Raw genomic sequence first — 13982 nt, forward strand, 5'->3', positions numbered from 1 at the left:
TGTGTTTGTGAAGTCAACCTCACAGGGTCTCCAAAGAGTATTCTGCAATTAGCTTGAAAAAGCTACAGGCTCGTTAAACCAGAGCACGCTGACCCAGGTGTGAGGAAAGACTCTATAAACCTCAATTTCCTCAATCACATACCACTTCTGCCCAACTCCTTCCTTCCCCAATAAGGGTAATTAAATGGAATCCACACACATTTTATTGGGACACCTTTGGGACTCGGCAGAAAATCTCCCACTTACCACACCCTGTTTGTGAGTTAACAGGAACATAGCTCTGAAAAAGCAGAGGAGGACTAATCAAGGAGGATTCCACATCTTTTTTTTATATTGGGCCACCTCCTGTCCAGCTCTGGAATGTAAGGCTGGCAGTTCCCAGGAGTGTTTCAGATCCCACTGGCTGATGGACACCTCAGCCTGGCACTCAGTGTGATTTACAGGGAGTGGGCAAGAGCGAGCTCGGAGAGTGAAATCTGAAAGTCAATTTGGAACTGCAAGAACTGAGTCACACACAAGTCTGCCTCCTCATACCCAGAAACACCATCCTCCAGCTCTTCTCACCAAAGCCACTTCCCTCTCTGCTACTGCTCCTCTCAGGCTCCCACAGCCAGGAGTCACAGTGAGGAGGAGACTGAAAACAGCAGCAGGAGCTGCGGCACCAAACGAGCCCCCAGTCAGGTGAGGTGACAAGAGGTGACAAGAATTGTGAGTTCTACCTCACTGCAAGCTTTTGGGGAAGCTGCTTAGAACAAGAGTCACGAGGGGTTCTTTCATCTGTATGTTTTGCCCAGCCTGCTGCCTTCTTGCACACTATTTCATCACAGTCAGACCTGCTTCCACCAGAGAACAGAGAAAGAACACTCAGAAATTCAGTAGAGGGGAGGGGAGAGGTGGGAAGACAAGGAAAGCCACATTGTTCCAGCCAGCATTTCCCAATTCAGTTCCAGCATGACCAGTACTAAGGCAGCAATTCCTCTGCAGGGCATTCATCCCTTTCCAAAGCACTTCAAAGGAGACTGACAGCCACAGCTCAGCAAAGTGTGAATTGTTGCTCATAACTGCATGTGATATTATGCAAAAAATAAACACCAACTTTCACATATCGCACTATGACAGTTATCCAGTGCTGCTTTTACCTGCCCAAAGTCCAAACCAATTATCCACATCCCCTCTCACTTCAGAAGGGGTGGGCAGGGACTGACCCTGCCCTGCAGACACTGCAGTTTGCATGGGATAAACGTCTGGAAGGGCAGGCAGGAATGGGATCTGTATCTGCCTCGAGGAACCTCCTCACCAGTGAATGGTTGGGGAGGACCAGCAAGATTTGGCCATTATTATCAGCAGCTACAACATCTGGAAACCACCAGCAGGTTGAAGCAGACTGCATCCCACAGAGTGCACCTGAGACCCATACCTACATGCTCCTCTCCTGATTTTTCTTTTCTTTAATTATTATTTCTCAGGATTTTACATGTGAACAGTTATATTATTTAACCTCTACTGTTATATCATACCCTTGGCAGACCTTTCATAAGGAAAGGGGAACAACTCAACTCCCTTTACAGATCATCAAAGACAACACAGTTGACTGAATGCCCAACCTTGTCAAGGAGGAAAAATTACTGAAGACTAGTGAGCTCCTGGGAAGGTTTTAATTTCTAAATAAATCCCCCTCATATGTCTCAGCTTTCACAGCAATGTGCTATGTTTAATTATATACACTTCTACTCCAATGAAGGTTTGCAAGGTTTAACGTGTTAACTTCTGAACACCATTCTGAAGATGGGAAGATTAATATGCAATAGTGTTGCTGACAGGTGTAATAAGCCCACAATTTGTGGTTAGAGAACACTTTCAGTGCAAGAAAAGAGAAGTGCATATCTTGGTTTGATGATGGAGACTCTGCAGGGTAAAAGCTAAGGGTGCACCTAAAGGGGTCTGATGCAAGGTCCTAAAGGGAAGGAAAAATCAACAGTCCCTGCTAACAACCAAAGCAAAGCAGATTTTGTGAGGGAACTGATATCTGCAGGTGAAGCAGATCTGTTCAGTGACAGAGAATGTGCTACTTTCAAGGCTGCAGGAGCCTTAAAATTCCCTACCACCAACCCTAGTTTATACAAAGAATACAAAGGGCTCTGAGGCTCCTGCTTCCCAAGGGTTATCTCCTCCCAGCTGACGGACCCGGAGCTCAAGAAAACAGATCCCCAGTGAATAATGACTTGCCTCTTATGTGAGAGGAATGGAGTCATAACTCAGAGCTGACCATGGTGTGTTTATGCAGAGCCATGCTGAGGGCAGGATTTATTTCATATCATGGCAGAAACAGTTTATTAGTCACCAGCACTTCATTCTTAGACAGCACAAAGTGATAATTCCCATAACTTACCAGCTTTGTTTCTCAGGATCATTAATTAAACCCTGAAACTCCCCAAGATAAATGGCAGCAGAAATTCCTTGATGAACACGGAAGAAGACAAATTGACTTTGTGTGTTCTTTATTGCTGACATAACTCCACAACATGTTGCAATATCCCGTACCTGGATCTACGTGGAATCGGTCCAGGAGCCTGAAGACCAGCTTGCTGAGTGTTCTGTGGTTAAATTTTTCTGGTTTGTATCTGGACAGGCCTTGATATGGTCTGTAACAACATCAGAAATACATACCTGTGGCATCACCTAAAGGATGTTTCCCAAATAGCAGATATATAACAGCAGAGGGATTGGGGTTTGCTGGTGTTGGTAAGGCCAAGGCACAGCAAAAGGCCAACAGTATTACCACACAAATTTCAGTCAGTGACTGAAGCAAGTCCATAGGTTCATTTTAAAGAAAGCGAGCAATTCCTTCTAATCTCTTTTTCAGAGCTAAGCCTGCAACTATTGCAGCTACACCATGACTCTGACTGTGCTGCTGGCTCTGTGACTGACAGGAGTTATTCTAGTGAGAGGCAGGTCAGAAATTAAAACACACACCACCATTTGACAAGCACATGAATGTTAACCACTTGCATCTCTTGTTTTTCTGCCACTTCATCACAGCATTATCTTCCTTGCCAAACCTGTACAACCGATACTGACTCACCCTTGTCTGCAGCAAGGCACAAGAGGCTGATTGCTCCAGCCTCCCTGTGATCTGTTCTGTTCCTGTGATGTGCTGCACAGCTTTCACTGCACTCCTGCTCCTGCAGGAATGGAGCATCTGTCAAGAGCAACAACTCCTCTGTCCTGGGCCGGGGCACTTGAGAAGGCTCTGGCACAGACACCACAATTTCCCCTTTCTCAGCTAAAGGTCAGGATTTTGCACTGCCTTATGCTGGGACATGACTGCAGACAGACAAGCAGGGAGCACACAGTGCTCTGGCAGCACCTTGGCCCCTGCTCAGAAACACAAGTGTTTCTACCTTGTGACGTCTCTGATGTTGACACCAGGATCACACCATGAGTCCAGGATCTGCAAGAGCTTCCTCTGGAGCTCAGGATATTCTCCCACATAATCTTCCACCACATTAGCTTTATCCTGGAGCAGCAGTGGGATGCACATCTAGGAGAAGAAATGACCTCTGATCGCCACAGAGCCACAGAAGGCACGGAGAGGGTCCATGACTAAATCCTGTCCCATTCCCTGCATCCCACACACAGGGAGCAAGTCCCAACCCCCTGCTTAGCCCCCCAGTGCTGCCTATGAGAGTGCTCTGATGTTTTCAACACAAATATTAGCAAAGCTTCAATGTAGTAAAAGCACTGACCTCCATCCCAGTGCTGAACACAGCAAGGATTTGTTGTAACAGAGGCTGCAGCCAGAAACACAGGGCAGGAGGCCAGAATGAGGTCTAACAAAATACACTCTGTGCCTAACCTGGATGTAAAGGTACATCATCAGTGCAACTGTTACTTCTTGGGAATGAAGTAAAGCCTCAACTGAAAGGCAGCATGACTTGGAGGGCCCTGATGGATGTCCTGCTGAACAAAAGGTAGATCTGATGATAGAGGAGCCTGCAGAGGAAATGACTCACCTTTTCCACATCTTGATCTGGCTGTAATTGCAGCTTAATACTCAGTATGGCTGCCTAGAAAATATAAATAAAAAAAGGTGTGTATTTAGAAGAACCTCACAGTGGATAAATGGGCTATTATACACATTTTTAATGTGTTAATTATTTCTGTTACATTGTCAAGAACAAATCCTGCAAACATTTGGTCACTTCCAAATGTACAAGAGCACTCCTGGCAGAGCTGCATATCATGATTAGCAACATCTCCTGGAGCAAAAATTAAAGATCACGTTGTCAGGCAGGCAGAGAGAAAGTGAAGCACTTGGACAAAACCAGCTGAGATGGCTACTTCCCATCAAAACACCTGACCCAGTACACCTTTCTGAGCCTTTGAAATTCTGTAAAATAGTTGGATTTTGTGAAAGCAACTCAAGATTTCAAACACCCTGAAATCAAGAGGTTTCAGTTTTCCCAATTCCTGTGTCGCCCCACACCCCTGAAAACACCAAGGGTCACCACAGGCAGCAAGATGGGAAGAACTGTATTTCTCCCTTTGGTGGGATTTCCAAATCTTTCATAAGCCAAGACCTACCACATTCACAAATTGCATCCAAATCAGGATCTTCTGCAGCAAGGAACCTGCTGGGGTGAACTGCAGGAACTCAGGCTCAGGAGAACTGGTTCAGCCTGTCCCATCCCAGCTGGGGATTAGGGGAGTGGATGAAGCTCTAACTGTGCACTGCTTGGGAGCCACAGACACCAATTAGGATTTACAGTAGTTAATACTGTCTAATTTCTGAAGTGTGTAAGAACACCTGGATCTCAAATACACAAAAGCACATAGTGGGTTGCTTTAACACAGTGCACTGTGCCAGTAACTGGAGCAATAAGGGCAAGGAGCCTTTGACACTCTGTGTGTGTCTCAGTGCTGAACTGGGAACAAGGCAATGAGGAGGATTTACAGAAGTGTCCTTCTGCTTTGCAAAGTGAGGCTGTATTTCCCAAACGGTTCTAAGCAGTGTTGAAAACACTAACCCTGCCCCCTGAGTTCACAAATGCCTGTTTATTCAAATATGGATAAAACCAGTGTGGTAGGGCTTGGAGGAAAAGCTCTTCTCTTCCACAGATTTCTCTGCTCTCTGTGATGGATTTTGATTTGAGAGAAAGATCAGGAAACTTATGCATTTGTCAAAATATTTGCATTTTAGAACTGTGTTATTTGTTCAAGTGTAGAATCATAGAATGGTTTGGGTTGGAAGGGGTCTCTAAAGACCATTTAGTTCCAACCCCCCTGCAGTGAGTAGGGACAACTTCATCTGGATCAGGGTGCTCAGAGCCTCCATCCAGCCTGACCTGGAATTCTTCCAGGAGTGGAGTATCCACAGCTTCTCTGGGCAACCTGTGCCAGTGCTCCACCACAGTCACTGTAAAAAAATCCCTTATATCCCTTATATCTAATCTAAATCACCTCTCTATTAGTTAAAAACCATCACCCCTTGTCCTACCACTGCAGGCCCTGCTAAAATGTTTGTCCCCATCTTTCTTATAGGCCCCCTAACATGTGAGCAAACATAATGCAGTAACAGATGTGCCTTTCCCCAAGGAAACACAACCCCCACCATTACACATCACATGCATGAAACCTTTCTAGAAAGATTTAACCAAAGAAAGTACCCCGAGTTGGGGCAGGCACACACCTTGAAATCCATTTTCTGTGATCCCTCCCAGCATTTGAGTGACACCTGAACTCAGCCCACCACTGGCAGCACATGCTCTGCAGAGCCAGCCAAGCCCCAGACACCTCACAGCTCATCTGAGCCTTGCTCACGGCACAAGCCATGGATTATGTCACTTTCTGGGGAATTCATGCTTGTATTTCATCCACTGCACCACAGACCAGGAGTGTGCAAAAGCAGAGAACCACTACACATCATGGAAGTCCAGCTGTTAAATCCTTCTGTCCCAGTCAGCAGCTGGAAAACATTAGTTTTTTATGTTGGATTTGGGTTTGGTTTTGGGGGGTTTTAGGGGAGTTTTGGTTTTTTGAACACTGAAAGTCCAGGCTTCATCCCCAAAAGAGAAATCAACAGAGGAGCTTTAAGTGACAAAAGCAGGAACCACCATTAATGCAGAGACTGCTACAAACACTGAACAGAAAGGTACATGAGCATCGCTCAGCCCAACTAAACCTCAGCCAAATTTTTTACTCCAGACTATTCCACCTCTTAGAGACCAACAGCTCCTCTGCTCCACAAGCACCAAGTTCCTTTTCTCAACTTATCAGAGTAACATCCCAAAGTTCAAAGTTCATTCTCCACTGTAGACTGATTATTCTCCACTTGTAGACAAGGTGAAGGGTGCTACTTCTGGTTTGGACCTGAAGAAGGGGCTTGGGTCTCCAAAGCTTTGGCAGCTGGTTTTGTTCCCCCCCTTCCCCCTCAGAGCTCCTCAGTTTGCTGAAATAAAAGAAATAATTTTAAAAAAAAAGACTTGCAACTCTCCAAACCTTGTTGAATTCACCATCTGATCTCCTGAGCACCTTTACTGTGCCATTACCTTTAATGTGCAATATCCAGCGGTTCCCTAATGGCTCTTTAATGTTCAGATTAACCTAATTGCAGCCCTGTTATCTAAATGGCAGAGCTTTATCTCCAGCTCTATTAACTGTACAGGTGACTTAATCAGATGAACATGCACGGTGTCAAGTTGGGCTTTCCTCTTTTCCTGGTTGGATATTCCAGCCTGTACCAAAGGGTGGAGATGTAGGTGTAGATGTTGATTTGTCCAGAGCATGGAGAGCCCTCACCTTCCCACCCCAGGGCTGGCACACCCAGCCCCACCACGCCGGGGCTGGAGGACAGAGGAACTTCAAGCAGAGCATGCACAGATTCATGGAATCCCTAAGGTTGGAAAAGACATTTAAGTTTACCAAGTTCAACCATCAATCCCTCACCACCACCATGTTCACCACTGAACCACGTCCCCAGGTGCCACATCCAGATGTTCTTTGAACAGTTCCGGGGATGGCGACTCCACCACTGCTCTGGCAGCTGTTCCAAAGCTTATATAAAACTGCTTTTTAACAGCAATTTAACATCCTCCAGCTCAAGGCAGGGATGGAGTAGCCAGACCAGTTGTGCTGCTGGTAGAACCTTCCCTCAGCAGGGAACACCAGCAGCCTTGTCCACGCCTGGAACTGAACGTGGAGGAAGCAGCATGACCTGGGCCCCGGGAACAAGCACCAGGCTGGATCGCAGGGTGCAGTTACACGGGCTGGCGGCCCAACAGGGAGGACGGGAGAGATAACATCAGCGTGTTTACAATGGGAATAGTAAGAGAAGAGATATGAGTAACTGTAATAAAGATGAAAGCGCTTGGCAGCTGTGTCAGTGGTCTCAACTTCGAGCTATTTTAGGATTTTGTTTTGTTATTATCGTGTTTTGAATTGTTGCACTCCACAAACAAGTTTTGTGTAAAACGACCCTATTTTTAACAGTCTGTTTATAGCTGATAAGATCTCCTGCAAAGCAACACCTCATTCGCAGGCTCATTTTGTAGTCAGAAAACAAACACTTCAACGAGGCTGCAATGAAGGGGTGAGAATCCCCCTCCCCACCCAGACCCAGCATTCCCCACCTGCAGTGCTGCACTCCAGGCTGGGCTGGAAGGTGAGCCAGGGCAGCTGGAAGGTGGCAATCCCATTCACCCAAGTGTAGACCCTCAGGCTGCATCAGCGGGGCGACACAAATCCTGAGCAGCGACACAAATCCTGGGCGACACAAATCCCTCCCCTCTGCACCAGCTGACCATTAGGAGCAAAGAATCGAGCTAGGATGCAGGAAAGTGGGGAAGCTCTGGGAATGCTGAGATACTGGCAGCTTATCAGGGTCTACTCACCCCCTCAAGCTCCACAGAGAATGTGTTACTGTCGTGGCTGGTGGTACAGGGAGCCCTCTCACAAAAATACATTTCATACACAGAGAGTTATAGCAGGTAATCTAATAACAGCAATAATTAGAGTTATTGCTGCACCTAACAATATTCAACCTGTACTAAAACCCCTGGTGACAACAAACATGGGGAAGGCTGATCCCTCTCCTGCCTTGAACCCCCAGGTGTACACAGGAGAGGTACATGATGAAGCCACTGCTTAGTACAGGAGGAAAGCTGATGGCCCGATGCCTGATCCAGATTCCTGTCAAAGCTCCCAAGTCTTCTCATTTTGGGTCATTCTTTCACTTAATGATGGTGAAAGCAAAAATCCTGTTTGGACACTTTGCAATAGTTTAGTCTCCCAAGGACAGACACCTAAAATACAGCAGAGGGCTGGCTGAGGCCGGGGGAGATTCACAGCTACACTGAATTCTACCTAACCCGTGTGTAGGTGCAGTGACCAAAGGAGGGGGGAAGTTTCCCAAACCTGACATGTCGAGGCCCAGTCATGAGCACCAGCCCACTCCTCCTGTCACGCGATTGCAACACCAAGAGAATGGGAAAGTGGGGAGTGTTCTGGGCTGAATGCAGGGCCCAGAGCACCCTGCACCAACAGCTGATCCTCTCGGCTTGTTTTGAATGCAATTGGCTCTGTCTCATCTAAAAATGACTATTTTTCCACGTACAGCACGAGGTGCAGGAAGCCACACAAGATCTTATCTGCAAGGGCATGTGCGTTTGGGTGGTGTCTACACTGACAATTTAGGCAATTTTCCCACAGTGGGGTTCACATCAGAAGAACAACCTCTTCAGTAGAACTGCTTGGAGTGGTGATGCACGACAGATACCAGTGGTTTCTGATGACTCCTGTGTTACTTAGCTCTGCTTGCAAGCTGGGACAGCACAAGGGTCAGTAAGTCTGTGCCTGACTTAGTGCACTATTTCTGAACCAACGGCAAATGAATTTCTGAAAACCCATAGAATAAACCAAACAACAGAACCAGACTTTGCAGAGGAGGATCCAACCACCAGGAAAATCACAGTGATCAAAGCTCGGATAATGGCAGAAATAACTGAGTAAAAGGCACACCAGGTATTAATCATCGGGCACATCTGGTTTGTGTTTTGGAATCACTCATTTCAAACTTGTGCCTCATCAGCTTTGCTGGAGTTCTGAGTGCATCCCTGCACAGTGTATGACATCAGGTTTGATGGCTGATTGCTTCCTGCTCAAAGGGCACTCGACACACACAGCTGGCTGAGGTGAAGGTCTGCAGAAACGAAGAAAACACAAGATTTCTCAGGTCCGCTCTCAAGGGACCATGAAGGAGCGAGACCATGAAGCAGGGACAACTAACTCCTAACTAAAGAATTTGAGGTGGAGAAGTAAAAGTCAAGGTTGGAATACACCTGTGCACAGATGAGGGGAATAGGCAACTGAGACCAACACTTCTATGATTTGTCTTCCTCAGGTCACTCAGCACTTTTAAACAGGGTTTAACTGGTCAGCACCCCCTCGAGCACTCCTTTGGAGCACTGCTCAAGGCTCCTGTGGGCTCAGGCCCCTCACCTTCCCCAGATCCACACTCCCTGCACGGCTGGATCTGCTGCTCATCCTCCCAACTTCTCCCAGAGCCCAGAAATGCTGGTGGGAGGAGCAGAGCACTACCATCTCAGTTACCATTTCCCAGCATCGTTCAGGTTCCTTCCCCACCACTCCCCAGGCACAGGCCACCAGCAGAGCCTCTCCCAAAGCTGCAAGGTCGGGACCAGGTGGCAGTGGCCCCTGCATGGCCAGGGTTTGGCTGCTCTGCTCTGGAGGGGAATCATCTGGCAGGAAACATGCCAGTAAAGCTGTCCTTGAGCAGCAGAGCAAGTTAATACGAGAAAAAGGTTGAGACTAACGTTGTCATCTCTACGTGAGAAACAACTGCTGTAACATTTCCTCTGTTTTCCTCTCCATTATGGTTCTTAATTTAAAAGAAACAAGGAAACTCAAATGCACAGGCCTTAAAACACAGCAAAAGTTGAACAAGCCTTTGTATAACTGAGGTGGTGAATGGAGGGAAGCAGCAGTATCAGAGACGTTTCCCTGGCCTGAGAACAGCTCAAAAAAACTCAGAGTGAAGGAATCCAGAATCTGATCAATGCTAACACTGATCTCTACTGACAGATCTGCAAAGATGCATCGTGTGCACTCCAGCACTATGTATGAAGGAGGAGTACAAACACCAGCACCCCTAACCTGGTGTTCAAAGCATCATAGCACTGAAAGTGAAGGTCATGGTGGGGATTGAACTGGTCATTGTTACACCTTTGAGTATTTGAGTTTAACTCTGATCAACCACCCTTTCTATTACATCTGCAGGAGTATGTATTGCTGACAAAAACATGAAATTCTGTGTCTTAACAGCTTTTTCCCTGGGTACATATTTTATGGCAAATTTTAACAACTGAACTCTAATAGATAACCCAGGTTATCTTAATTGAAAGAGCAAACGAATCAAATTTAACATATGGAATGATCCTTCCTTATATGTAGAAATTAATGGATGAAACACTAGTAAAGAAAATATACTCTATTTTTAAAAACAGAGAAATCTGAATGGGCAGCAACCAAAAGCCTGTTAAAAATAAAATGCTACTAGCTTCATCCAGTATTCTTGTTTAAGAAGCAAAGTGATGAAGGGGAGAGAATGCTGCGAATCACCGACACAGAGAGGCTGGAGTGGGAGGTCTCTCAGGCCCAAGAATATTTCTGGTTGTCAGAGGCTAAAAAGATTATTTATTGTTTCCTTCCTAAACCCAGCTCCACTGCCACCTGTTCAGAATTTACTATAAAGCTGTTAAACAAGACGAGAACTTTGATGCTGACTGTGAAAACAAGTTTCACTGTATCTGACCTGAGCAGCGCACACTGCTGATCCAGAAGCAAAGGAATTTGATTTTTTTCTTTAAGCACAGCTATCTTTTTACCTTTATAAGCTGTTTAAAAAAATGTAAATAAAATAACTCAGTGGACAATAGAGGGCATTCATCCCCCAGAAAGACAGCCGCCACCCTTAGACATGAAATATCGCAGCACATTAAGTCATGAGACCCCGCTAATCAAAGCTGACAGGGCCCTGAATGTGATTTCTGCTGAGACTTAGCGATATCATGGGGCACTGAAGCATGCACAGCCTGCCAGACTGCCCCTGTTCATGTGACAATGGCTTTTATTCCCCAAAGGGGCCTGCGAGTGACAAGAGTCCCCTTTGTCTCTGGGCTCCCGCATTCGCAGTGCAAGAGAGGTTCATTCAACCAGCCCCAGACACTCTTTGAAAGGCTGAAGTGTAACATAAGATGACCATGAAACACTAGCTTGCCTTCTGCCTACCCCTCATTCTTCTCCAGCACAGCCTGGCCTATTCAGGGCCTCTCGCAGCCCCGCTCGCGCTGCATTACCCCCGGTCTGCTGAATCCCCGCATTGTCCCGGCCCCGGCACCCAGAGCCCTTCCCACACCACAGCCCCGGCACCCAGAGCCCTTCCCACACCACATCTGGGTCCCCCAGAGCCCTTCCCACACAGCCCCGGCACCCAGAGCCCTTCCCACACTGGGTTCCCCAGAACTCTTCCCACACCACATCGGCCTGGCAGCATGGCTGGGCTCTGGCACCACTGGCACAGCCCAGGCTGAGGGCAGCACGGAGCCATGGCTGGTTTTGGAGGGATTCTGGGAAGGGGACAAAGCTGCTACACTTCAGCTGGAACTCCCTGAGTGGGAATGTTAAAGCCTCCCATCTCCCCACACTGTGGGGGCCATGATGGCAGAGCTGGGAGCCCCTCACCCTGCTCCCAGTGCCCAGGGCTCCTCCAGCAGCTGCACACTCCATTCACAACAGGATGGATAAACCCCCAAAAGCCCGGACACCTCAACCCCCCAGTCACATGTCCCTGCATTCTCCCAGGCCGCTGTACCCGTGGTTTCCCTGCATCCCGGGAGCGCTAGTGCCATCCGCTGGCAGCGCTACCAGCGGGACCTGCTCACCACAGCCTGTGCTGCCAAACCAGCCCCGAGCACCTGCACCGTGCCAGGCCACGACAGGGATCTCCTGAGCCCTGTGCCCTCCCACAGTGCCCTCAACCCGCTCAGCCTCCCACCAGCTTCACTAAAACCAGGCACAAAGGAGAGTTGGATTCACTTCAGAAACAAATAACGACCATGGCCATGCCCAGGGAGCTCTGGGATCTCATTTGCCAAAGGGAACTTTCTCCAAAACCTCCATGAGGGAAAGGAGCCTTAACCTGCTGGGCAGAGGTGTGGAAATCCATGGCTGGCAAACCACAGACACAGGGAATAATCTGCTCTACAATAAATCCTGGAATCACAGACTGGTTTGGTTTGGAAGCTCATCCCATCCCATCCCCTGCCATGGGCAGGGACACCTTCCACCAGCCCAGGTTGTTCCAAGCCCCGTCCAACCTGGCCTTGGGACACTTCCAGGGATGGGGCAGCCACAGCTTCTCTGGCCAACCTGTGCCAGGGCCTCCCCACCCTCATAGGGAAGAATTTCCTCCTAATAACTGATTTCTCCCTTTTAGTTTAAAACATTGCCCCTTGTCCTATCACTTTCTGCTCATGTAAAGGTCTGGAGCCCCTGGTGGTCTAGTGGTAAGGGCACGGTCACCGCCGAGACCAGGGTTCGATTCCCGGTCAGGGCCACTCCCGGGCAGGTGGAGCTCATTAGCCCTTAAAGGCAACCCATCTACGTCCTAAGGACCTCGCTGCCACCGTCCAAGCTCGCTTGGCCCCGGCAGATGAACCTTAGGATTAAAGGGTGGGCTCAGTTCTGCGCACACTGTGTCTCACCTAAAAAAAAAAATCCAATGCGCAGGCTGGAAGGTGTAAAGACCTTCCCTGGATCTTCGCTCGCGAAGACTGGCCATTATATATGTAAAGGTCTCTCTTACTCATTTTTATAAGCCCCTTTAAGTACTGAACTGTAAAACACCTGGTGTCTTATTGCAAACACAGCAAGAAAATAATAATGGTAGCCAGGATTTGCATTGGTTTCTGTCCTTTCAGGTGAGAGACTGAAGAGCCAAAAATCCTACATGTGAATCTGCTCCACTGCTCCAGCCGAGAGATGGGGAATAGCAGGATGGACAGACACCCTCAGCCCACTGCAGTGCTCAGAGCCTGAGCTCCAGGTTGTTTGGGGTTATTTGCTGTGAACTGAGGTATGTTCAGTCCCCAAGGGCAGTAAAAGATTTCCTGTTATTTTTGAAGATATTTCTATTCATCCGTCTGGTAACAAAACAAAACTAGAAGAAAGTTATGGCTGAGAGTGAGAAGCTGTTGAGGTTTCCTGTTCTTCACACTGGGAATGAGCAGTAAGTGAGCTCTGCTGAGGAAGAAAGAACAGAAAAACAATTCCACAAAAAAAAATTTACAGCTTTCCAAAACCAGATCTAGAAAGAACTGTATTTCTCATGAAAACAACAAATATCTTTGGAGCCATGAACTTAAAAAATCCCACTTGAATATAGTCAAATAGGACATTTCTGTTACAACTGTCAAACACATTCAAAACCTTTCTGAGCAAAAGAGTGAGTATCCAGCAGCTACCTGGGAATTTTGAGCCAAATACAAAATATCTTTGTTTGAGTGAAGAAATCAACAAGAATGGAATTCCAGGATCTCACTCGGGAATCCAGCTTTACAGAACAGGATTTTTAATGCTGCTACTTGAGATTTTCCTTTGGCTAAACAAGGTCAAGTTGTTCTACACCATCCAAGTGAACCACCTTCATGGGAGAAAAAGAAACCTATAGTTTTTGTCTTTAAAACAGAAAGATCATAGAATGGTTGGGAGGGTCCTTCAAGACCACCCAGTTCCACCCCCTGCCATGGGCAGGGACACCTTCCACTAGACCAGGTTGCTCCAAGCCCTGTCCAACCTGGCCTTGGACACTTCCAGGGATGGGGCAGCCATAGCTGCTCTGGACAACCTGTGCCAGGGCCTCCCCACCCTCACAGGGAGAATTCCTCCCTAATATCTCATCTAAAGCA

At 47.4% G+C, this 13982-nt stretch overlaps 1 protein-coding gene across 14 annotated transcripts in view; it reads right to left on the reverse strand.

The window, feature by feature from the left end:
• The window catches only part of EXD3 (exonuclease 3'-5' domain containing 3), a 282431-nt gene that overhangs the window by 174569 nt on the left and 93880 nt on the right, over window positions 1-13982 (reverse strand). For all 14 annotated transcript variants that reach the window (XR_007629431.1, XR_007629432.1, XR_007629427.1 and 11 more), the window contains 3 exons: window positions 4014-4067; window positions 3402-3541; window positions 2542-2642 (listed from right to left, as the gene is read on the reverse strand). Coding sequence is in view for 3 of the 14 variants with exons in the window: in XM_050319851.1 (XP_050175808.1) it covers window positions 2542-2642; window positions 3402-3541; window positions 4014-4067 (295 nt within the window). In the remaining 11 variants the exon portion in view is untranslated. The remainder of the gene's footprint in view (window positions 1-2541; window positions 2643-3401; window positions 3542-4013; window positions 4068-13982) is intronic.

This window comes from Myiozetetes cayanensis, unplaced genomic scaffold, assembly GCF_022539395.1.
Source record: "Myiozetetes cayanensis isolate MyiCay16 unplaced genomic scaffold, myiCay2020 scf23, whole genome shotgun sequence".
Taxonomy (NCBI): Eukaryota; Metazoa; Chordata; class Aves; order Passeriformes; family Tyrannidae; genus Myiozetetes; species Myiozetetes cayanensis.